Below are 20,312 nucleotides of genomic sequence, written 5' to 3' on the forward strand. Positions count from 1 at the left end.
ATTTGTTATGAAACCTAACTAAAAATAGCATAATGTATTATTGTTAGTAAACTAATATTTCCAATTTTTGAAACAGTTTGGCACTTGCCTGCTTTTGAAAATAACCGCTACTGGCTAAGAAGTAACTGATTTGCCAACTCTGCAGGAGACAACTATTCAAAGTTGTTGCGAATTTCTCGCGGGGTTTTTATTTAATTTATTTAAATGGGCGTCAAGGAATTGTGGGGAGTTTTGACGCCCCATTGTGAACGTAAACCCATTAACGAACTGCGAGGAAAGAAAGTGGCCATTGACCTGGCCGGCTGGGTTTGTGAATCCCTCAATGTTGTGGACTACTTTGTGCATCCAAGGCATCATTTAAAGTGGGCTCAAAAATTACTTAATAAATTATAATGTTTGTAATTATTATTATGTACGATTCACAACCAGGAACCTCTTCTTTCGCACCTGCTATTTGATTTGGGAGCAAGTTACTCCGGTCTTTGTTTTGGAAGGAGTTGCTCCGAAACTCAAGAGCCAGGTGATAGCCAAAAGGAATGAGATCCAGTTTCGGGGAGTAAAGCCAAAGAATTCACCCGAGTGCACCCAAAGTCAGGCGCCCAAGGGCGACAAGGGACGCAGCCGGTTCAACCATGTCCTCAAACAGTGCGAAACGCTGCTCCTCTCCATGGGAATCCAGTGCGTCCAAGGACCTGGCGAGGCGGAGGCCTACTGTGCCTTTCTGAACAAGCATGGTGTAAGTGTATAGATACCTCACAAGAATTCTGTACAAATTTAGCTTAAATCTCTATCCATAGTTAGTGGACGGCGTCATTAGCCAGGATTCGGATTGCTTTGCTTACGGAGCCATACGTGTCTATCGCAACTTCTCCGTTTCCACCCAAGGAGCCCAGGCAGCCGCCGGCGGAGCTGTGGACATCTACGACATGCGGGAGATCACATCGCGTATGGACTTTGGGCAACAGAAGATCATTGTGATGGCCCTGCTCTGCGGCTGTGATTATTGTCCTGATGGCATTGGTGGAATCGGAAAGGATGGCGTCCTAAAACTATTCAACAAGTACAAGGAGACTGAGATTTTGGATAGGTTGTATTTGCAAGTTAAATACAATTTGGAATAGATTTATAGCTTATTATCCTTGCAGAATGAGAAGCTGGCGCGGAGAAACCAATAAATACAATGCTCTGGAGATGCGAGTTGACGACAAATCCATTTGCAGCAATTGTGGACACATTGGCAAGACCCAGAGCCACACAAAAAGTGGCTGCAGTGTCTGCCGCACCCACAGAGGCTGCGATGAAAGTCTCTGGAAGTGAGTTGTTTCTTTAAACCAATATAAGCATTTGTTTGTTAAACCATTTCTCTCCAGAGAACAACGATTATCCATTAAGGCCGAGTTGACTTTGCGTCGGAAAGCCTTACTATCTGCGGACTTTCCCAACGAAGAGATCATTGCCGAGTTCCTCAGCGAACCTGACACCATTCCCAATCTTAATCTCAACTGGCGACAACCAAATCTTGTCAAATTCATCAAACAAATCGGGCATCTCTTGCAGTGGCCCGAAATATACTGTTTCCAAAAATTCTTCCCCATACTCACGCGCTGGCAGGTCCAGCAAACGAAGCAGGAGAAGATACTTATCCAGCCACTCGAGATTATCAAAAAGCGAACTGTGAAAGGAGTGCCCAGCTTGGAGTTGCGTTGGCACGATCCCAGCGGCATCTTCAAAGGTCTTATTCCGGACAAACAGATTGCGGAGTACGAAACGGAGCATCCCAAGGGAATCGAGGAGCTTTACTACACCATCGAGCCATTGAACATGCTGGAGACAGCGTATCCCGATTTAGTAGCAGCCTTTTTGAAGTCCAAGGAGAAGCCCGCCAAGAAAACCACGCGAAAGAAGAAAACTGCTCCTGAAGAGGAGGACAAGGAAAACGAACCAACTTCGAAACCAAAACGAGTGGTCAGAAAGAAAAAGGTTCAGCCTGAAGAGAACCAGCCAATACTTCAGCAATTCCTAGGGCGCAAGAAAGAAGGCACTCCTGTCAAGGCTCCCGCTCCACCACGTCAGCAGTGCTCCACTCCCATTACCAAGTTCCTGCCCTCCGATCTAGAGAGCGATTGCGATGCGGAAGAGTTCGATATGTCGGACATAGTCAAAGGCATCATATCGAATCCGAGTGCCCAGCCAGCACTGACCAAACACGATGGCCACCAGCTGCATTACGAGCCCATGGCCGAGGACTTGAGTTTGCGTCTGGCGCAGATGAGTATAGGGAATGTGGACGAATCGCCCAAAGTGGAAACGAAAAGAGACCTCTCGCAAGTCGATCAACTACCGCAGAGTAAGCGCTTCTCCCTGGACGACAGTTTCGATCTGCTGGTCAAGGGAGATCTGCAGAAGCTGGCCAGGACGCCAGTAGAGCGGTTCAAGATGCAGCATCGCATCAGCGAGAAGATTCCAACGCCTGTAAAGCCCATAGCTAACATAAGTTACTTCTTTAATCAAAGTTCCGATAATGCGGATGTGTTCGAAGAGTTTATGAACTCCAGCTTGGTGCCCCAGGATCAAGAGGATGATGATGATCTGGTGGTGATTAGTGATTAAACATTCTTAAAATTCTTAAAACTCCGCCATTTATTCGGTTCTCACATTAGAAATTATACAAAGGGCAAGCTTACAGCTAGCCCATTTTGGAGGGTAATCACAACTAATACCTAGAGATAAAGCTTAGCGTATGCATGTGCCTTGGACATTGCCTGCTCCAGCTGTTCCTCGAACAAATTGCTGACCCGCCGACCCTTCATGTTGCACACGGCCTGCGGATTCTGACCCTTGGGCGCAGCTATTTGTCCATTGAATGTGTCGGCAAAGGATTGCAGCCAAGCGGAAGCGTTGAATTTCTCGGTGATACAGTTCTCTGGTACACAACAGCGCGCCTTGACCACGCTATCACACACGCTGATCACAAGGATGGGCCGATCCTGGCACAGCTTGGTGGCTCGTTGCAAAGGAATCTCCTCCACGAGTGCGGAGCTGGTGAGGTAGTGCAAAATAAAGGGGTTCGTATCCAACGGCTTCTCCTGCAGCAGCGTGCGCATTTCCACATCCACAAATTCCCTGGGAATATGCAGTTTAGAGATAGAGTATTCAACTATAATAGGTTCAACCTACTTTAGGGTTGTGCGCGACGAATCTTTGATCCTTTTCAGCATCTCGGTGATGCGTTCCAGCGTGTCCATCTTAAAAGCGTATGGCAGTTTGATGTCCGTGTGCAACATGTTGTGCCGAATCGTCTGCAGTTCCGCCTCCGTAGCGTTTGTGAGTTTATCGGTTTGGAACTGCTTCTCGAGGAGATCAACGCGGTGTCGCAGCAGCGCAGCCGTTTTCAGCACCTATTAAAAAGATTAAGGAAGATATAATAAAGGAAGTCAAAAGCATAGATATTTGCCCTTACGTTTTCAGCCGCCTGGCCAGCCACGGCGGTAAATGCGAATCTCGCCCGATTAGTTTGCTTCAGATTCACGATGCAGAAGCTGGATAGCTCACTGGTGTTGGTTGCATGAGTACCGCAGCACAGTTCCTTGGAGCTGAGCTGCAGTTCCGGACTCTCCACGTTGACTAGACGCAATCCCTGCTCCGGATAAACCTCGCCGGGCACCATGGTGATGTCGTTCTGCTGCAGAACTTCAGCTGCACTCAGCAACTGAACTTGAACCGGCGTAGCAGAGCAGATAACGCGACTATTGTAAAGGATTGCCTGTTAAATTCATAAATTCATATCTCTTATGGAAAGTCGACCCACTTGATCAGATCCTCGATGAGCTGCACATCGCTCTTCTGCATGCGCTTGCCCAGGAGTCCCAGCTCTAGTTTGCACTGGTCGCTGGTCACAGAACTGGAGACCTGGTAGGTAACTTTCTTGAAGAGCGAACGGATGGCGGCGTTTAATAGATGGGTGGCTGGAATCATAAGGAATATTGGTAATCAGTCGAATAACTCTTAATATTTCCACCCCACCTGTGTGATGGCACGTATTAAGCTGTCTCTGCTGCCCATCCACCTGCAGTTCCACCTCATCTCCAATGGCAAGCTGAAAGGCATCCGTGGGACTGGATAACTTGCAGACGTGAACCACGCAGTCGTTGAGATGTTTTACACTGATTACGTCTAGCAAATGCGGATGCTCTGGCTGTTGGTGATTCCTCACAAGGATCTTTCCGACATCCGATTGTTGACCTCCGGATTCGTAGTAGAAATTGCTGGCAGCGGTCACAATGGAAATGAGGTCGGTGGAGGGTTGCTGTATGCGACTGCCTTGGGTTCGTGACACTTCCGCATCGTTGAGGAGCATTCCCAGAACACGAGTCTTTAGTGGAGGTATCTGATATGAATCACTCGCCTTGTCGAAGGAGTAGGCGTATTTGTGACTGTTGTCGGTGGCCGCCAGACGCTTTGTTAACGTGGCTTGAGCTTCAGCGATACGCTGCTCATTGGCCAGATCGCTGAGCGATCCTCCAGCAATCTCTCTTTGGTTGCCCTTGGCTTTGAGCTTTGCCAGACTAACCTCCGCCCTGTATCGCTCCAAATCACAGTTCATGTTCTCCAACTCGGCCAGCTTAAGAAAGCTCTCCTCGGTCAGGCCATAGGTATCAGTCAGCTTGTAGAGGAAGTCCCCTGGTATGGTGTTATTGGGAAACTTGCTGCGCTGCACCTGGAACTCTCTATAGGCGGGCACGAATCCCGGGCACTCCATCAGATCGATATCATCCAGATTGGGAAACTCCATAAGCACCTCAGCAAAAGCTTTGGAAGAACTCTCTCTAAGATTCTTGTAAACCTCCTGCTCGTGGCTGATCAAGTCGATGACAGCCTGCTGTTTGGCAGCCATCTCTGGATAGGCTTCTCCAAGTGTCTCCACCACAATAGGAACTAGCTGGGTTAGCAATTTGTCATGGGCAAACACATGCTCCGAAATGTTAAGAGCTTTGCGCAGCACACGACGCAGTTTCTGACTGAAATACAAGTTGGATTATATACGAAGCTTAGAAAGTAAGTAAGCAGAAGTTTACTTTTGATCTGGAAGCATTCCGTCGGCCAAACAGGCGGTCACCATGCGAGCATGATCGGCTAGTATCCTGTAGCTGGTGTCAAGTAGTGCTGGTGATGCAGCATCCGGAAAGCTGCCACTGTAAACCGGCGTCTTGGCCGCCTGCTGGATGCCATCAAATATGGGGGTAAACAAGTCCGTATCGTAGTTGGAAGACTTATTCTGAAGCACGGCGGTTAAACGCTCAAATCCCATGCCCGTGTCCACATGATGAGCGGGCAACTGAGAGATGGTGCCATCGGCATGCCGATTGTACTGGATAAAGACAAGATTCCACAGCTCTGTGAGATCGGAGCGACCTGCATTCACCAACTTGGCTCGCTGCTCCACGCTGCCCAGATCCGGGCGATGATCTATGTGGATTTCGGTGCAGGGACCACATGGCCCCGTAGCGCCCATTTCCCAGAAGTTGTCTGCGCAGCCAAAGGGCAGTATTCGCGAGGCGGGAAAACTGCAAAGAAGGCGTACTTAAGAAACCAACTTTTAGTTATGTAACAAGCCTTACCCCAAGCTCCTCCAGATCTCAAAGCACTCCAGATCGGCAGGAATGCCCAGCACCTTGTCGCCGGCAAAGTAGGTGACGTACAGACGACCTGGATCAATGTTGTAGGGACCACGGAGCAGCTCCAGGGCCATGGCACATGCCTCCCGCTGGAAAAGCAAAGGGCTCGTGATGAACCAGTGATGCATGGTAAGCTGTACGAACGCACCTTGAAGTAGTCCCCAAAGGACCAGTTGCCGAGCATCTCGAAGAAGGTGTGATGATAGCCATCCGTGCCCACCACGGAGAGATCGTTGTGTTTTCCCCCCACACGGACGCACTTCTGGCTGTTGGCAACCCGCTGGTGGGGCGCTGCTGCTGTGCCCAGGAACACCGACTTGAACTGCAGCAAAGGCCAACGTTTAAACTGGCGAACAATGGCGTTTAATCGGCTTGTTACCTCACCTGATTCATGCCCGCGTTAACGAAGGCGACGGTGGGATCGCAAAAGGGCACCACTGGGCTGGAGCGAACGAACTTGTGGCCATGGTTGACGGTGAAGTGATCCAGAAAGGTCTTCCGAATCTCGCGTGCTGTCAGCACGCGCTGCAGCTGCTTGGCCGAGTTGTACATGCCGCGGTTCAATTAAAACCGCACCGGCAATTAAAAATGCTCGAGATAAATCTGAACCCAAACAGCTGATCGGCTTGTCATTCGCCACGCATGCCATTCTTTACAACAAAAACTTCCAATCAGAGTTGCCATTCACGGCGCAGCGCACTCACCAGCTGCAGCTGTTCTATTTTTTACAGGCGCAACACGTACATTTGGGCCAATCTCAAAATTACCAAATTACCACTGAAAACAACGCAGTGCGTGGTCTAAGCACGGCGAAAAACCAAGCAAATTAAGCAGCTGATCTGATGTGCCTGCGCGGACAGTGTTTCGACTCAGGTAAGCGCGACTGGCAACCGTTGAACTTTGACACGTACGATTCCTTCGCTTTCACTTTCGCTTTTCACTCGCAGTATAACCACAAAAAAGGGCATCAAACAACGCAGTTTTCAAGTGGCACACTTTGGACCCACGCAACAGCTCCAGCGATGGCCACAAAGAGACGTCCACTGCGGCCAAATTTGGGCGGCACTGCGGGCAGTCCCTCCTCCGGTTCCAACATGAATTTCCGGCCAGGAGGACCGGACATCACCAGGTCCGAGGCGCGCGGAACGAGACCCACAGCCGCACCCACTAGTATCCGCGAGATCCTGGTCATGGGCGTCATCCATCTGTGCAAGAAGACCATATTCTTCAATACGGACCTAAAAGTCGCCTTGTATCTGGGTAGTTTGTTCGTGATCTCCGTAATCGGTGACTTTGTGCCCTTCCCAAAGACCTACTTCGCCAGGTCGGACAACCTGTTCAACCAGTACTTCGTGAAGGTCGGCTGGGGCTGGACGCTGCTCTTTGTGGTGCCTTTCCTGGTGCTCTCGGCCTATACGATTACCTGTGGTGACCACAAACGGATGCTGCGACACCATTTCCCGCGCATCGTCATAGCCACCTTCTTCTGGTTCTTTTGGACCAAGATGTTTAACGTCGTGGAGAACTCCTATGGACGCTGCACCACAAAGGGTGCGTGTACAATCACAATACCTTATGACATTGATAATAACTATTGTGTCTGTTTCCAGGCTATGCGAGCAAATCAAGCTGTTTGAAGGCGGGTCATCTGTGGAAGGGCTTCGACATATCCGGGCACGCCTTTATACTGATTCACTCCAGCCTGGTGCTGATCGAGGAGGCGCGTCCCATCATCCGCTGGGAGACCATCAAGGAGCACATCCGCAACGAGCGACACAATCGCAGCAGTGCCGAGAACTCGGGCACGAATCCGTTGAGGACGCTGAACGAGGAGCAAATGCGCAGCCTGCAGTTCTTGTACAAACGCCTGACGCCCATCATCCGCACTCTGTTCATCGGCATGGCGGCTCTGCAGCTGCTGTGGGACATCATGTTGGTGGGCACCATGCTGTACTACCATCGCATGATCGAGAAGGTGATCAGCGGCATTATTGCCATACTCACCTGGTACTTCACCTACCGCTTCTGGTATCCCACGCCCGGTCTGCTGCCGGAGGCGCCTGGCAATGGAAGCTTCAGTTACCAACGCGAGATACCCACCTTCCCCTTCAAGCGTCCATCGCATTTATCAACGGGTTCCGCCACCACGAGCTCGGGATCCAGCAGCTCGAGGACCAATCTGAATGGCAAGGCGGCAACGACGGGCGTGCCGAGGGATCAGCAGATGCCTACGTTTATGGGAATGCCGCTGTTCACCAGTCCAAAGGCGGCCAGTGCAGCCGCCAATTTGTTGATGTCCGAGCAGCAGAAACGTGACAGGGATCGCGAGCAGCAAACGCTGGAGAGCTGAGCTCAGGCCAAGCCACCAGATAGCTACAGTCGCAGCAGCCATCAAGCATAGAGGGAATTGATAGTTAGGTGACGGATTGGAATTTATACCAAATTTTTGTATATTCAGCAACGATGAAATGTAACGAAACGAAACGATGATATTACTAAGCAAGCAGCCGAGGCTGGCACTGGATCGCGTTCAGCTCCTCATCCTCCTCCACCGCCGACTCTTACCATGACAACACCCCAGCATCCTTCATCAGCAGTGCGTAGCTTTAAGCGTTCTTATGTTCGTGTGTTTATATGTGCCCCACTTTAATAGTAAAAGGATTTGTTAACAAAGTCTGCTGTCCCGCTGCTCCGCTCACTTGTGCGCGAAGGCGGCGAACATGGCCATACCCAGGAAGCCGGCACCCGCTCCTAGCTTATAGTTGCCCGGCGTTCGCGTCCACATTTCGCGCAGTATGGCAAAGTTGCTCGGCTGCAGGCGGTGGAAGGACTCGCGCTGCCGGAAGCGCAGGAAGTAGGCCTCCACCTGCGGCAGCTTCCCAAACGTCCAAAACTGATTCTCGAATCCCAGCTGATACAGTCGATGCAGCAGCAGTCCCAGCGAGATATCCGCCACGTTCAGCTCGTCGCCGGTCAGCCACTCGCTGCGCGGCGCCTGGGCGGAAAGCTCCTGCTCCACGTAGAGTAGGAAGTGCCGCACGGCGTCCAGGACCTTCTGGAAATCCTCGCGCGAGGAGGCAAGCTCGAGGCGACGCAACTGAATGTCCAGCTTGTGCTGCAGCGTTGCTTTGTTGGTCGCCTGATCGTCCACCGAGTGGCGCAGTAGTTCCAGCACCTTTTCATTGTTTTCTGCAGGGAGTACGAGTGCTGAGTTGAGTTGAGAATTCACAGCGAAGCTGGAGTAACTTACTCAGGCAGGACTGGCGCACGGGTCCGATGAAGGGCGCCTTGGGCACCAGCTTCAGGTCGTCGTGCATGAAGGAACCCAGGCTGAGTGTTCCCACCGGAAGGCGGGCAATGGCCTGCTCGAAGACCAACATCTGGTCGAACTCCTTGGAGTTGTGCGCTGGCTTCAGCGATCGATCTGAATGGTGAAGTGTATTAGTCAAGTTAGAAAAGTTACTTAGCAAGCTGGGAATTACCGCCGCGGAATTTGCTCTCCACATAGTTGATGATGTGCGTCGAGCTGGGAATGACGAGGGCGCCGTCCTGGAGCACTGGCACATCGCCCTTGGGATTGAGGTTTAGGAACCAGTTGGAGTACTGCTCGCCATTGCACAGGTCCACCACATAGGGAAAGAAGTCGATCCTCTTCTCGTAGAGAACCATAAGAACCTGCGATGATAGAGGCATGCACTTTTAGTGAGTATAGTGGCTTAGATTAGGTAAATCAGATTAACTAAGTTTATTTTAGGCACAAATATATTAAACTTTCGCGTTATGCACCCTAAGTTGCAATATTCCGCTTCTAATTACTCGCTTCATTAAGCAAAACAGATATTTTTAGACACGATCTGGCCGCGGGAATAAATAATTAAATTATTTCGGTTCAGTTATTATATTACGTTCCGTTCGAGGAAACAGCTCCACACATAAGTTTGTTTATTTTCACATTTTTTCACCCAATCCGCTTCATTAGCACCTGCAGCAGCCAGGTAAACAGTGTTTAGTACACTCCTATGCTGTCATATCTATACAGAGTGGAGCACCAGGGAACTCCAGCGGCTAGCTTCTAAAATATCTAGAGAAGTACTACACTTGCGACTCGCCGCCACCGGCCAGGTCATGCTCCATTGCATCCGAGTGGCAGAGAGCTGTAATGAAGATTGTGGGTGGAGAACCTTCGACGCGGGGCATCCCATCATTACATCGAAAACAAAAAAAAAGTAAATAAAAACGATGATTTCATTTGGCAATGATTCGTTTTGTAATTTCGCGGCATTAGCGGCGGGATTTGTTGGGCAAATAGATTTTCGAAGATCACATGATTGAAGCGGCTACTAACTTTTTGCGCATGGAAGTTGTACGGATGAAAGAAGAGCACTGGCTTGTTGGATGGCAGATCGGGAGCCTTGAAGTCCTGCAGGGTGGGCGGCAGAGCTTCGATTTCCTTGGTCTGCTCACTCATCTTCTTATGGTTTCACTTAGTATTACAGAGCTTAATGTATCTTTAGTTTGCTGATTAGGTTTACTAGAGCGGCCGCCCTTTGCCGTATCACATGCCTCGCCGACGGTGGCGAAAACTAACTAACAAAGCCGTAAGCGCGTGCCGGATTGACTTGGAAAACCGGAGACTCCACTTGCGTGCTGCTTCCGCCGACGACTGCGCCTGAAATGAAGTTGGATCGTATAGATCGTATGGATCGCTGCGATCGCCTATTAATTTGCACTTTCGGCTCGTATGTGTATGTTTCCGATCCGAAAACAGTCCATTATGTCAAGCGATTCCTCCAGTTTTTGCGGTTTGTTTGTCATAGGTATTTATCTTTGTTTATATTATTACGAAACGGAGCGTTTATCTTGCTGTGGGAAGATTTTCTTTTCAAGAACTCTTATCTGGCAATGACTGAGTGGCCTTTAATGGTATAGTGCAACATATTGACTCAAGCTAAATGATATTTTTAGCCATATTATTGGTTATTATGTAGGTTAAGCTGTATTTCATTACTAAGCCACTGCACAGATAGCTTTAATGCATTTTCAAATTTGGCGCCACTGGCAAAAAAGCTTTTACCTTCACTGTGAATGGCAAACCGCCGCAAAGAAGAAGAGCTTGTAAACGGTTTAAAGATTTGTGCATATAAAGTTAAAAGAGGGAAAACCAATTATTAGGCAACGAATCTCAAGATCCTACTTAGGAAACCTTATTCCAAAATGTTACATCTAAGCAAACAACTGGTGGTCAGGGCTCCCAAGCTCCGTCTGAGTGCCAGCGCTGTGAGTGGAAGTGGTCAAAGTTCAAGTCTCGATCAAAACAGCAACAATTACAGCCCAAATCGAGTTGGCCCTAATCTCAATCAATGCCACAAACGCTTGTCCAGCACTAGTCAAAGTTCGACAGCCGGCACGATGAAGCGTTTGGCAGGGAAAGTAGCCGTGGTCACCGCCTCCACAGATGGGTAAGATGATCACTTGAAGCTGGAGAGGATTTCACCGCATAATTCTGGCTAATCCCCTGCAGCATTGGTTTCGCGATTGCCAAACGGCTGGCCGAAGATGGCGCCGCAGTGGTCATCAGCAGTCGCAAGCAAAAGAATGTGGACTCTGCCCTGGCGGAGCTGCGAAAACTGAACTTGAATGTCCACGGATTAAAGTGCCATGTCAGCGAACCCGAGGATCGCAAACAGCTCTTCGCGGAAACGATCAGCAAGTTTGGCAAGCTGAACATTCTGGTCAGCAATGCCGCTACCAATCCTGCGGTGGGCGGAGTCCTTGAGTGCGACGAAAAGGTGTGGGACAAGATCTTCGATGTGAACGTGAAGAGTTCCTATCTCCTGGCCAAGGAGGCACTGCCTCTTCTTCGCCAGCAAAAGAACTCCAGCATCGTTTTCGTCTCCTCCATTGCTGGCTACGATGCCTTTGAGGTTAGTCGCCTTATCTATGGTTCAAGTTGCTCAATGCTTATCTCTGCTATCTTAATCCCATAGCTACTGGGAGCATATTCCGTCAGCAAGACCGCTCTGATTGGCTTGACCAAGGCAGCCGCCAAGGATCTGGCGCCCGAGGGCATTCGCGTCAACTGCCTGGCGCCAGGAGTCATCAGGACCAAGTTCTCCAAGGCACTCTACGAGAACGAGTCGGCAAATGAAGCGGCTTTGAGCAAAATACCCATGGGTCGTCTGGGTACCAGCGAGGAGATGGCTGGCGTCGTCTCCTTTTTGGTCTCCGAGGATGCGGGCTACATTACCGGAGAGTCCATTGTGGCCGGCGGCGGAATGACAGCTCGTTTGTAAGCGTTGTACATAAATATAATTCCTTACGGGCTATGGATAACAGCGGTTTTCACAGTAGTTACAATATAAGATAAAAAACAGTATAAAACTAAGAGGAGCGCAGTTTGGCCAGTTGATCGGCAATGTCCTTCTCGGTGCGCTTGCCACTCGTCTCAAAGTCTGTGGATCCCGTGGCCGGGATGTTGGACATCTTGCCAGAGATCTCGATGCCAATTTCGTCCAGCACCTTGTTGACCACGGCATTGGACTCCTCCTCGTCGCCGGACTCGTTCAGCATGTCGTCCAGTGTGTCGTTAATCATCTCGTCGGTCATCTCCATTTTCATGTTGGCCGCTTGGAACTGGCGAACTGTTTCCCCGATGGCCTCCGGACGCATCACCTTGTTCATTGCGCCCATCGTCTTGGCCGTGGTGCCCATGGCTTCGCTCAGCGCGATATTGGCGCCCATGTTCTTGTTTTGGTAGCCAATGGACTGGATCTTTCCTGATGCCGCGTAGGTGCGTGATTTCTGCTTCCTGATCTCCACCAGCTGCTTGGCCAGGATGCGGCAGGCATCGTTGTTTCCAGCGGCGGCATTTCGCCGGATCTCCAGCTCCAGCTTGCGCTCCTCCTCCTCCAATTTCCTCCTCTCCCGTTCGATGTCCCTGGTGGCCTTGCGCAGCGATCGATCATTCTCCCGCTGCTGCTCCTTAACGGTGGGCTTCTTTCCGAAAATATTGTTGAACATTTTGGGATTTCGTGCGGGCTTGAACTAAGTTTTCTAACTTCTGCCGATGTTGTGATGGGTTTTCCTGATGATTCACTCGCAGATTGGATTGGCGCTATAGGAGTATGTAAATACTGAACCGCAAACAGCTGCTTGCACGCGCTTCGTCGTGAATGACAAACGAACTCTTGGGCGTGGGTGTTCAAATTTTAAGAGGATCTACATTTAAAAGGTTTCCGTGTTTACAAAATATTGTTTTCTTTTTATTTAGTACATGTCTATATTTATTTTTTTTTGCAAACTTTTCAAAAATACCTATGTATTATTTCCAACCCCTCTCAGTCACGCCACTGCGTGGAGTTGCCACCTCGGTTTAGACAAGTGAGCCGGTTTGTTTTGATGCGAAATAAAAAATGTCCGTGGAAATCCTGAAACAAGGCGCCGAAGGACGTCTATATCTGGGCGAATTCAAAGGGGAAGCCTGCCTGATCAAGGAGCGGTTCGTGAAGAAGTACCGCCATCCGGAACTGGACACCCAGATCACGCGGCAGCGCATGAAGGCGGAGGCCAAGGCGTCGGCAAGATGTCTAGCCGCTGGAATCCTGGCACCAAGGATCCTCCACTCGGACCTCAACACCCACAAGCTTTATATGGAGTACTTTGATGCGGCCAAGACAGCCAAGCAGTTCATCCAGGAGACAGTGTCCACTCAGACAGAGGATGTAGCCATGAAATCTCTGCTGGCTTTCTGCACGCGGATCGGCCAAATCATTGGGAAAATGCATTCCAATCACATAATTCACGGCGATTTGACCACTTCAAACATCCTTATCAATCGCAAGGGTGTCGACTACGATGTCATCCTCATAGATTTCGGCTTGAGCCACTACAATGAGGCCACCGAGGACAAGGGTGTGGATCTGTACGTTCTGGAACGGGCGCTACTCAGCACCCACAGCGAACAGCCGTATCTATTCGAGCACATCCTGGCCGCCTATCGCGAAGCATACAGCAAGGACACGCAGGCAGTGCTCTCCAAGTTCGAGGAGGTGAGAGCACGCGGACGCAAACGCACCATGATTGGTTAACAGATAATAATAAACTTTATTGGGAGTTCAACTATTTAGCTTATTCTATCCTCTTCAAAGACTCTTTGGGAGGGTCATCCTGCAGCTCATGTATCTTGATCTTCTTGATGTACTTTCGCTGCTTCGTTTTGTGTTTGAGTTGCTCGTGCTTGAGTGGTTCCATTCCATCGACAGGTGGCAGCTTGAACTTCTCATACGGGCGCTCCTTCATCTTGGTAATGGCATCCTCCAGCTTGAGACCGGCCAGTCCCAGCTCCTCGTAGTACAGGCGGTATTTATCACAGAATTTTGAGTGTCCCTTCTTGAAGGCTGCCGTCTTGGTTGATGGATGCTGAATGTACACAACAATTAATGATTTCACTAGCAGAAAGTTGGCGATAAACTCACTCTGGCATCAATGGCTCGCGCACAACCCCTGTGAAAGTTGTGCAGGTGACGCAGGAAGGATTCGTTTGGCTTGAGGCCCTCCTCCAGACTCAACTGAATGATCTCGTTGACGTAGCTGAAGGATTTGTTGGCGCAGCCCTGTCGCAGCATGGCTCCCAGTATGGGCATGTTCATCTTAATGCCCGCCACCTGCATCTGTTCCAGCAGCTCCCTAGCCTCCTCCTGCGTGCGACAGCCCAGGGCGAGCACACCGTAGGTGACAATGTCCGGCCGCAATCCCGCCGTGCGAATCATGAGGAGCACTTCCTTAGCACTCTCGTAATCGAAGCGCATGGAACGCTTCTTGATCAGTATGTTGAAGAAGTCGATATCCGCCTTGAGTCCAATCTTACGCACAAACGTCAGCAGCTGCTTCTCCGCAGTATTTGTGGGCGGTATCACCTCCAGCATGGCGGTAAATGTTTCGATGTCCGGCGTGATGTTGTGCTGCTTCATGTGCTCCAGAAAGCCAGTGAGACCGCCAAGTAGCAGGAAACGCTCGTGCGGACGTGTCACCTCCTCCAGGGCCACCAAACTGCCCAGATGGGGCTGAGGCAGCAAGAGATTGGGTAGTTCCAGCTCGCTCGCTGTTGTGGCCACCTCAATCTGGGCAGGCAACGAAGCTGTGCTGGATTGTACACTGGGTAAATCATCTGCCTTGCCTTCCTCCAACTGGAGAACTGGTTTCTTTCTAGCTGCTGATGGCGCAATTTGATCGAGAACCTCTCGCATGGAATCCAAGTCACCAAAGCCACAATCCCTTGCACATCTCAGCATCGCATTGAAGCTGTAGTAGTCCGGACTAATACCTCGCTGCAACATGTTGTGCCAAGTGAGCAGAGCATGGCGAAAACCGTGCTCCGAGTGGCTGGCACACGCCTGGAGCAGAAAGTTGAATGTATCGGCGTTCAGTTCCAGCTGGCGCTCCATCATCTCGTCGGCCAGCATGTAGGCGGTGTCCACATCGCCGCATCTTCCATACGCCTTGATCATGGCATTGTAGTTCTTCACATTTGGTTCGTAGCCCTTCTCGAGCATGTTCTCCCGCAGGATCTGGGCCTTGGTTAGGCCATCGCTCAAGGAGGGAGCATTGGCGCAGGCGTTGAACAGCGAGGTGTATGTTCCTCCGGTCACTTGAAGGCCGCGTTGCCGCATCTTGGTGTACAGGGAGAAGGCCTTGCGGGTGTAGCCCGCCTTGGCACAGCCACTGATCAGCAGATTGTATATGTACTTGTCCGGCTTGGCGCGATCTTCCTTCAGCATCCGTTGCTCCAGCACAGCGATGGCCTCGTTTAGGCGATTCGCCTTCAGGTGATCCTTGATCTGGCGGGCATATTCCACGGCTTGTAGTTTCTTTGAGCGCCTTGTGGGGTTGCTAATGAACTCCTCTTCCTCGGCATCACCCGGATCTTCTGCTACAACTACCTTGGCATCGCCAAAGGTGTCCGGATCACCAAAGTCCTGCACCTTTTTGGTGGACTTCTCTTTGGGTTTCTTTTCTGGCTTAACCTTGTGGCGCTCTTTTGGAGCTGCTGTGACAAGTTCTTCCAGAACCTCTTCGCGAAAAGGATTTTGGTTCCGGTTCGCCTCTCGTTTGGTCTGCAAACCGGCTTCTTGATCCGTAATCCTCACGTGCAGCCGGCGATTTTGTGAGCACGACCAGGCTGCAGGCGGAATCTCAAGCCGACTGATGTTATAACTATTTAAGGGTCGCCCGGTGGCATTTAATTGCAAGCCACGGATGTGGCAGCTCATCGCACGGCTAAGCAACCGTAGAGCCATGTTTTCTGTTGCAATTTTCTGTGATTACAGTGATTTTTATGTAATTAACAAAACTATTTTAAACGTGCGTGCGGCGGCGGTGTAAATAAAGAAACAGCTGATGGGACGGCGTTGCCACCTGGGGTCAAATGCCATTCAAACAAGTACGTAAGCAGCCTACGTGCCATTCACATTCCCCGCAAACATCCATTGGAATCTGACCTGGTTTTTTGATTAAATTGGTGAAAATTAAATAAATTAAAGATGAGCATCACCGTGGATCCGCGCCGCAAGGAGAAAATCAACCGCTACAAGGCGCCCAAGAACCAGGGCCAAAGCGGCGGCGCCAACGAGGACATGATGCCTGATTACATGAACATTCTGGGCATGATTTTCTCCATGTGTGGACTGATGATGAAGGTAACAACACCCTGAAGATTACAACCCAGTGACTTGGCACTTATCAGTATTTACCACCCCCATAGCTGAAGTGGTGCGCCTGGTTTGCGCTGTACTGCTCCTGCATCAGTTTCGCCAGCTCGCGGGCCAGCGACGATGCCAAACAGGTGCTCTCCTCCTTCATGCTGAGCGTCAGTGCGGTGGTGATGTCCTACCTCCAGAATCCCGCTGCCATGACCCCGCCATGGGCCTCCTAGCACTGAACCTAAGATAGCCATAGTAAATGTAATGTAATTGCCCATTGAGATGTGATGGTCAAATTGGAGTTTGATACGCCTCTGTTTTGTTCGACGCTCAGTAAACGAGTTGATACGTAATTGGCAGTGCCTGTGCTTACTTCTTTTCATTTTCAACTTTCTGGAACTTGGCCTAATAACCAAGAGATAAGATGACAAGTGTAGTGTAGATGAAGGTGTATACTTTATTGCATTCCGAAAGGGATTTAATGGGGACTAACATGAATACAGGCGGCTGGGCACAATAATCAATAACTTAGGTAGGCGGTGATGTGGAGGTAGTACTGCTAATGAGATGACTCCTCGCACGGCGATTGTGGCTAGGTGGTGAGCAGGTAGTAGGCGAACAGCATGAAAGCCACAATGTAGACGGTGCCGAAGATCAGGACGTATTAAATCTCTCCAAAGCTCTTGTGTCCGGTTTGCTTGGCGTGCTCCTGGGCCTGCACTTGGCCGACCAGCCTAACATCGCACTGCATGCAGCGCAGCGTGAATTTGTCCACATTGGTGTATTGGCGGGAGGACTGCGCCTCGTTGGCCAACTGCTCGGCCTGCTGATAGACGCCCACTTCCTCCACCGGGAAGATGGTGGCCGGAGCAGCACTCGACGATGTCTCCATGTACAGTGGATCATAGTGGATGCCATCGAAGAGCAGGAAGACACGCAGTCCAAAGTTCTTGTCCTCGCCAAATCGATTGATAATGGCGTTCTGTATGTCCACCACATCGATCTCAATGCCATAGTAGTTGGACAGTATGGACACCTCGATGGCGCCGCCCCACGAGTCCGCCTTCTGTATCCAGGCGCAGTACTCGGCATTCGATTTGCCCAGCACGGCGTCGTTGTAGCTCTGCGGATCGGCGGCCACCTCCTGGGCAATGATGTGTCGCATCATTTCGCTGCCCTCGTTGTCCACCTTTCCGTTGAGCACGAATCGGATGCTGGTGAAGAGGCACGAGTTGTCCGCCGGCACCACCTTCTTCAGCAGGATGCCATTGAAGTCGCCATTCGGCCCGCTTTCCGTGGGCGCCACCGGCAGCTGGAACTCTGGTGCCTGGGCAACTGGACCGCCAGCGGTTTCCTGCAGCAGCTGTGCCTCCTCCTCGGCCTGCAGACGACGCGCCAGCGCCTCGTCATCCTCCATGCTGGTGCCGCCAGGCACAGGGGCAGCGGTAGCAAGGGCAGCCGCTGGGGCAATTGCCTTCTCCTCGACAATCAGCGTCTCTCCGCTGTTGATTCCGACCGCCTTGAGGTCGCGCTGCTCCTGCTGCTGCGAGAGATCCAGTGGCTTGGGCGGATAGCCGACCAGGACGTGCAGCTGGGGCGCTTGGATGTCGGTGGCCTGGACTATTTTCGTTTTCAGCTCCCCCAGCGTCGTATGCTCGTTCAGGTCGTTGACAATGAATTGACCTTTTTTGGACTTGAGCTTCACACTGAACGAACCCGTCATCGTATCCGTTTGTTCTCTTCCTGTGCGCGTGTGGATGAAATTGGGCTAATTTTGAGTTTGATGGTGTCCGCGATTTGATAACTAATAATTTTGTAATTTGACTAATTTGTTTCTTTTTTTATTTGTGTTGTTACAGAGTATCGATGCTATCGAATTTCGATATATGTGGTATTTCGATATCTGTTGGTATTTTTTGTTACCAAATTCTTACGGATAATCGATGTTGCTGTATATCGATAGGTTTCTTGAAATCGGTGTAGATAGATGTTGCCGGACTAACAACATTTTTATAAGGATGGCAGCCCTGAAATATGGCGCTAATTATTTACATTTTTAAAAATGTATAATCATTAACCATGTGCTTGTATACGAACGTGGGCATAGAGACACACGAACATAGGAAAATCATAATATCTCTTTATTATTTTGGATTTTAAAGATTAAAAGCTAAGTTTTAAGCCATTTAATAAAGGAAGTAAAATACTTACAAGTGGTCTACCTTTACAATCGACTTTTAATCTAAAGTACAGCACAATTAAATAGATTGGCAGGTTGGCATTGTCAAACCGCCTGCTTAAATTTAAATTTGCGGAAAAAGTAATTCAGCGTTTGCCAGTTTACACACTTCAAAAGATAACTATTTTCGGATAATTCAGCTACACTAGCCTATTATGGAGGTGTGAACGAAAAGCTGATGGCTGATCAGAACGTTAAGGCCAATGTCAAGTCGCTAATTAATATTTAGCAGAGAATCCGTTCGCAGCTAATGGCCAACTCAAATAGAACCCAGAGCCAAGGAAACACCGATTAGCAAAAAGAAGCGAAGCCCGGAGAAACCACAAGCAAACAAATTGCCCAAACATAAGGCGTCGAAAGTCCAACAATGAAACCACAACTTGGCTACATAAAAAGGGAACCTGGCTTTTGTTATCACATGCGTGTTGGACTAAAATCACTTTTAATAGTCCAAACAGATTGATTTCCCCCTCCCACCGACTCGTGAATCACTAAATCTTTGGCTGACGCTCCGCGTTGTTTTAGTTTCTATGAAAGACGAGCGGTCCGCCGGCCGAGCAACTCACTCTCCACTGAACAGGCATATAAATAGACGGGTCGGCGGGGTCTGGTGATCAGTGCAAGCAGGTCTGTCAACGCGCAGTGCGAGTCCATCGATCGATTATAAACATCCAGCCCAACCGAAGCCACATACAACATGAAGTTCTTGCTCCTGGTGCGTCACCTAAAAACCAACATGGAATACCACATCGAAACTAACTGACCCATCCTTTACAGAGCGTGTTCCTTTGCCTTGCCGTGTGCTTCATGGCCACCAGTGCTGCTCCTCGCGAGGAGGCCATTCCCGAGGGCTTCGAAGGTCCTGGCAGTGAGTCCGCCAACCCATCCGACGACCAGTCCTTCCTGCTCAAGCTGAAGCTGCTCAAGAAGCTCCTGTTCCTGGGCTAGACACCACACACCACATCACACCCATTTATGGATTTATAATTTAACTATGTGTTTAGGTTTTTAAGATGAAAAAATGAGTGAAATTAAAGAAAGTATTTGGTAGCAAAACTTAAACGTTGATTTATTTTTTATTGCAAAAGCAAGAAAGTTGCAAAGGAAATGGTTGACTCAAAAAAGTCAAGTTCGCTTCTTGAGTCTTTTGTTTGAATAGGCCCAACCTTCAGTGCCAATTAGTTTTATTGTTCTACGATCATCTATCAAATTATCTATATTTTAATAATGCCTAATAAACCTAAATATGGCATTTTATGGTACGTCGAAAACCATGTGCTGCAGTCGACCTCCCGTCTTTTGAACTTTCCTTGAAACTCCATATTGGTGACGAATATTATCGGAAAAGCATAATTTATAATGTCTGCCTTTTCGTGACTTGCGGTCTATGGTGAGTTTTTTAAATAATTTATTTTTACAGATGTATTACCATTGACCATATTTCATGTATTATATTTAGTTCAAGTTTTTTCAGCTAATTAAAGTAAAAATATCATTGATTAATAGGTAAGCTCATTAATCTCACAGCTTGCCGCCTGTATTAGCACACCATTTTACATATATAGTACAGCGATTGGCCAATATTTATACGCATGTAAGGAAGATTCCGTTCGCTTTTCACACTCTCTCCCCAGAAACGATTCGAAACGTGTTTCCCATTCAGATCTAGGTAAACAAAAACTCGACCCGCTGCCAGTCATT

At 49.4% G+C, this 20,312-nt stretch overlaps 11 protein-coding genes across 13 annotated transcripts; 6 read left to right on the forward strand and 5 right to left on the reverse strand.

Moving 5' to 3' along the window:
• Nucleotides 1-131: 131 nt before the first annotated feature.
• On the forward strand, nt 132-2,625 carry LOC122618189 (flap endonuclease GEN). The gene is made up of 5 exons (XM_043794412.1): nt 132-362; nt 430-736; nt 798-1,087; nt 1,146-1,313; nt 1,371-2,625. The coding sequence occupies exons 1-5, from the start codon at nt 205-207 to the stop codon at nt 2,608-2,610; spliced, it is 2,163 nt and encodes a 720-aa protein (XP_043650347.1). The 5' UTR covers nt 132-204; the 3' UTR covers nt 2,611-2,625.
• On the reverse strand, nt 2,623-6,332 carry LOC122618188 (alanine--tRNA ligase, mitochondrial). Its single transcript, XM_043794411.1, has 9 exons — nt 6,060-6,332; nt 5,824-5,997; nt 5,619-5,764; nt 5,076-5,564; nt 4,024-5,018; nt 3,809-3,965; nt 3,461-3,746; nt 3,178-3,398; nt 2,623-3,123 (listed from the first exon to the last, which is right to left on the reverse strand). Exons 1-9 carry the CDS (start codon nt 6,225-6,227, stop codon nt 2,721-2,723), a joined length of 3,039 nt encoding a protein of 1,012 aa, XP_043650346.1. The 5' UTR covers nt 6,228-6,332; the 3' UTR covers nt 2,623-2,720.
• A 46-nt stretch (nt 6,333-6,378) lies between these two features.
• Nucleotides 6,379-8,348, forward strand: LOC122618191 (acyl-coenzyme A diphosphatase FITM2). The gene is made up of 3 exons (XM_043794414.1): nt 6,379-6,548; nt 6,623-7,226; nt 7,286-8,348. The coding sequence occupies exons 2-3, from the start codon at nt 6,698-6,700 to the stop codon at nt 8,023-8,025; spliced, it is 1,269 nt and encodes a 422-aa protein (XP_043650349.1). The 5' UTR covers nt 6,379-6,548; nt 6,623-6,697; the 3' UTR covers nt 8,026-8,348.
• On the reverse strand, nt 8,194-10,443 carry LOC122618192 (ganglioside-induced differentiation-associated protein 1). 3 transcript variants are annotated; one of them, XM_043794416.1, is made up of 5 exons: nt 10,021-10,443; nt 9,158-9,350; nt 8,926-9,099; nt 8,406-8,864; nt 8,194-8,319 (listed from the first exon to the last, which is right to left on the reverse strand). In XM_043794416.1, exons 1-5 carry the CDS (start codon nt 10,141-10,143, stop codon nt 8,306-8,308), a joined length of 963 nt encoding a protein of 320 aa, XP_043650351.1. In that variant the 5' UTR covers nt 10,144-10,443; the 3' UTR covers nt 8,194-8,305. The 3 variants fall into 3 exon arrangements, with proteins under 3 accessions (XP_043650351.1, XP_043650350.1, XP_043650352.1); XM_043794415.1 differs by lacking the exon at nt 8,194-8,319 and having other exon boundaries at nt 8,371-8,864; nt 10,021-10,442; XM_043794417.1 differs by lacking the exons at nt 8,194-8,319; nt 10,021-10,443 and adding an exon at nt 9,462-9,515 and having other exon boundaries at nt 8,371-8,864.
• A 336-nt stretch (nt 10,444-10,779) lies between these two features.
• LOC122618194 (dehydrogenase/reductase SDR family member 4) lies at nt 10,780-12,060 on the forward strand. Its single transcript, XM_043794418.1, has 3 exons — nt 10,780-11,134; nt 11,197-11,599; nt 11,663-12,060. The coding sequence occupies exons 1-3, from the start codon at nt 10,890-10,892 to the stop codon at nt 11,966-11,968; spliced, it is 954 nt and encodes a 317-aa protein (XP_043650353.1). The 5' UTR covers nt 10,780-10,889; the 3' UTR covers nt 11,969-12,060.
• LOC122618196 (charged multivesicular body protein 2b) lies at nt 11,966-12,859 on the reverse strand. The gene has a single exon (XM_043794421.1). It carries the CDS (start codon nt 12,693-12,695, stop codon nt 12,057-12,059), a length of 639 nt encoding a protein of 212 aa, XP_043650356.1. The 5' UTR covers nt 12,696-12,859; the 3' UTR covers nt 11,966-12,056.
• Nucleotides 12,860-13,007: 148 nt separating this feature from the next.
• LOC122618195 (EKC/KEOPS complex subunit Tp53rk) lies at nt 13,008-13,793 on the forward strand. Its single transcript, XM_043794419.1, has one exon. The coding sequence runs from the start codon at nt 13,088-13,090 to the stop codon at nt 13,760-13,762; it is 675 nt and encodes a 224-aa protein (XP_043650354.1). The 5' UTR covers nt 13,008-13,087; the 3' UTR covers nt 13,763-13,793.
• On the reverse strand, nt 13,754-16,051 carry LOC122618190 (pentatricopeptide repeat-containing protein 1, mitochondrial). The gene is made up of 2 exons (XM_043794413.1): nt 14,150-16,051; nt 13,754-14,093 (listed from the first exon to the last, which is right to left on the reverse strand). The coding sequence occupies exons 1-2, from the start codon at nt 15,968-15,970 to the stop codon at nt 13,803-13,805; spliced, it is 2,112 nt and encodes a 703-aa protein (XP_043650348.1). The 5' UTR covers nt 15,971-16,051; the 3' UTR covers nt 13,754-13,802.
• An 85-nt stretch (nt 16,052-16,136) lies between these two features.
• On the forward strand, nt 16,137-16,725 carry LOC122617596 (protein Asterix). Its single transcript, XM_043793516.1, has 2 exons — nt 16,137-16,369; nt 16,435-16,725. Exons 1-2 carry the CDS (start codon nt 16,214-16,216, stop codon nt 16,603-16,605), a joined length of 327 nt encoding a protein of 108 aa, XP_043649451.1. The 5' UTR covers nt 16,137-16,213; the 3' UTR covers nt 16,606-16,725.
• Nucleotides 16,726-16,811: 86 nt separating this feature from the next.
• On the reverse strand, nt 16,812-18,255 carry LOC122616841 (ubiquitin thioesterase OTU1). The gene has a single exon (XM_043792415.1). It carries the CDS (start codon nt 18,093-18,095, stop codon nt 17,037-17,039), a length of 1,059 nt encoding a protein of 352 aa, XP_043648350.1. The 5' UTR covers nt 18,096-18,255; the 3' UTR covers nt 16,812-17,036.
• Nucleotides 18,256-18,757: 502 nt separating this feature from the next.
• LOC122617678 lies at nt 18,758-19,656 on the forward strand. Its single transcript, XM_043793624.1, has 2 exons — nt 18,758-19,326; nt 19,389-19,656. Exons 1-2 carry the CDS (start codon nt 19,309-19,311, stop codon nt 19,557-19,559), a joined length of 189 nt encoding a protein of 62 aa, XP_043649559.1. The 5' UTR covers nt 18,758-19,308; the 3' UTR covers nt 19,560-19,656.
• The last annotated feature ends 656 nt before the right edge of the window (nt 19,657-20,312 follow it).

This window comes from Drosophila teissieri, chromosome 3L (genome assembly GCF_016746235.2).
Source record: "Drosophila teissieri strain GT53w chromosome 3L, Prin_Dtei_1.1, whole genome shotgun sequence".
Classification (NCBI taxonomy): domain Eukaryota; kingdom Metazoa; phylum Arthropoda; class Insecta; order Diptera; family Drosophilidae; genus Drosophila; species Drosophila teissieri.

Excerpts from the sequence above, each read along its gene's own strand:
- LOC122618189 (XM_043794412.1), top strand. The coding sequence starts at position 205 with ATGGGCGTCAAGGAATTGTGGGGAGTTTTGACGCCCCATTGTGAACGT. Across the intron at positions 363-429 it reads CATCCAAGGCATCATTTAAA|GAACCTCTTCTTTCGCACCT; the intron begins GTGGGCTCAAAA and ends ATTCACAACCAG. Across the intron at positions 737-797 it reads CCTTTCTGAACAAGCATGGT|TTAGTGGACGGCGTCATTAG; the intron begins GTAAGTGTATAG and ends CTCTATCCATAG.
- LOC122618188 (XM_043794411.1), bottom strand. The coding sequence starts at position 6,227 with ATGTACAACTCGGCCAAGCAGCTGCAGCGCGTGCTGACAGCACGCGAG. Across the intron at positions 5,765-5,823 it reads CCTTTGGGGACTACTTCAAG|CGGGAGGCATGTGCCATGGC; the intron begins GTGCGTTCGTAC and ends TTGCTTTTCCAG. Across the intron at positions 5,565-5,618 it reads GAGATCTGGAGGAGCTTGGG|TTTTCCCGCCTCGCGAATAC; the intron begins GTAAGGCTTGTT and ends CCTTCTTTGCAG.
- LOC122618191 (XM_043794414.1), top strand. The coding sequence starts at position 6,698 with ATGGCCACAAAGAGACGTCCACTGCGGCCAAATTTGGGCGGCACTGCG. Across the intron at positions 7,227-7,285 it reads TGGACGCTGCACCACAAAGG|GCTATGCGAGCAAATCAAGC; the intron begins GTGCGTGTACAA and ends GTCTGTTTCCAG.
- LOC122618192 (XM_043794415.1), bottom strand. The coding sequence starts at position 10,143 with ATGAGTGAGCAGACCAAGGAAATCGAAGCTCTGCCGCCCACCCTGCAG. Across the intron at positions 9,351-10,020 it reads ACAACTTCCATGCGCAAAAA|GTTCTTATGGTTCTCTACGA; the intron begins GTTAGTAGCCGC and ends CTATCATCGCAG. Across the intron at positions 9,100-9,157 it reads GGAGAGCAAATTCCGCGGCG|ATCGATCGCTGAAGCCAGCG; the intron begins GTAATTCCCAGC and ends TTCACCATTCAG.
- LOC122618194 (XM_043794418.1), top strand. The coding sequence starts at position 10,890 with ATGTTACATCTAAGCAAACAACTGGTGGTCAGGGCTCCCAAGCTCCGT. Across the intron at positions 11,135-11,196 it reads GTCACCGCCTCCACAGATGG|CATTGGTTTCGCGATTGCCA; the intron begins GTAAGATGATCA and ends AATCCCCTGCAG. Across the intron at positions 11,600-11,662 it reads CTGGCTACGATGCCTTTGAG|CTACTGGGAGCATATTCCGT; the intron begins GTTAGTCGCCTT and ends TTAATCCCATAG.
- LOC122618196 (XM_043794421.1), bottom strand. The coding sequence starts at position 12,695 with ATGTTCAACAATATTTTCGGAAAGAAGCCCACCGTTAAGGAGCAGCAG.
- LOC122618195 (XM_043794419.1), top strand. The coding sequence starts at position 13,088 with ATGTCCGTGGAAATCCTGAAACAAGGCGCCGAAGGACGTCTATATCTG.
- LOC122618190 (XM_043794413.1), bottom strand. The coding sequence starts at position 15,970 with ATGGCTCTACGGTTGCTTAGCCGTGCGATGAGCTGCCACATCCGTGGC. Across the intron at positions 14,094-14,149 it reads CGCGAGCCATTGATGCCAGA|CATCCATCAACCAAGACGGC; the intron begins GTGAGTTTATCG and ends GTGTACATTCAG.
- LOC122617596 (XM_043793516.1), top strand. The coding sequence starts at position 16,214 with ATGAGCATCACCGTGGATCCGCGCCGCAAGGAGAAAATCAACCGCTAC. Across the intron at positions 16,370-16,434 it reads TGTGTGGACTGATGATGAAG|CTGAAGTGGTGCGCCTGGTT; the intron begins GTAACAACACCC and ends CCACCCCCATAG.
- LOC122616841 (XM_043792415.1), bottom strand. The coding sequence starts at position 18,095 with ATGACGGGTTCGTTCAGTGTGAAGCTCAAGTCCAAAAAAGGTCAATTC.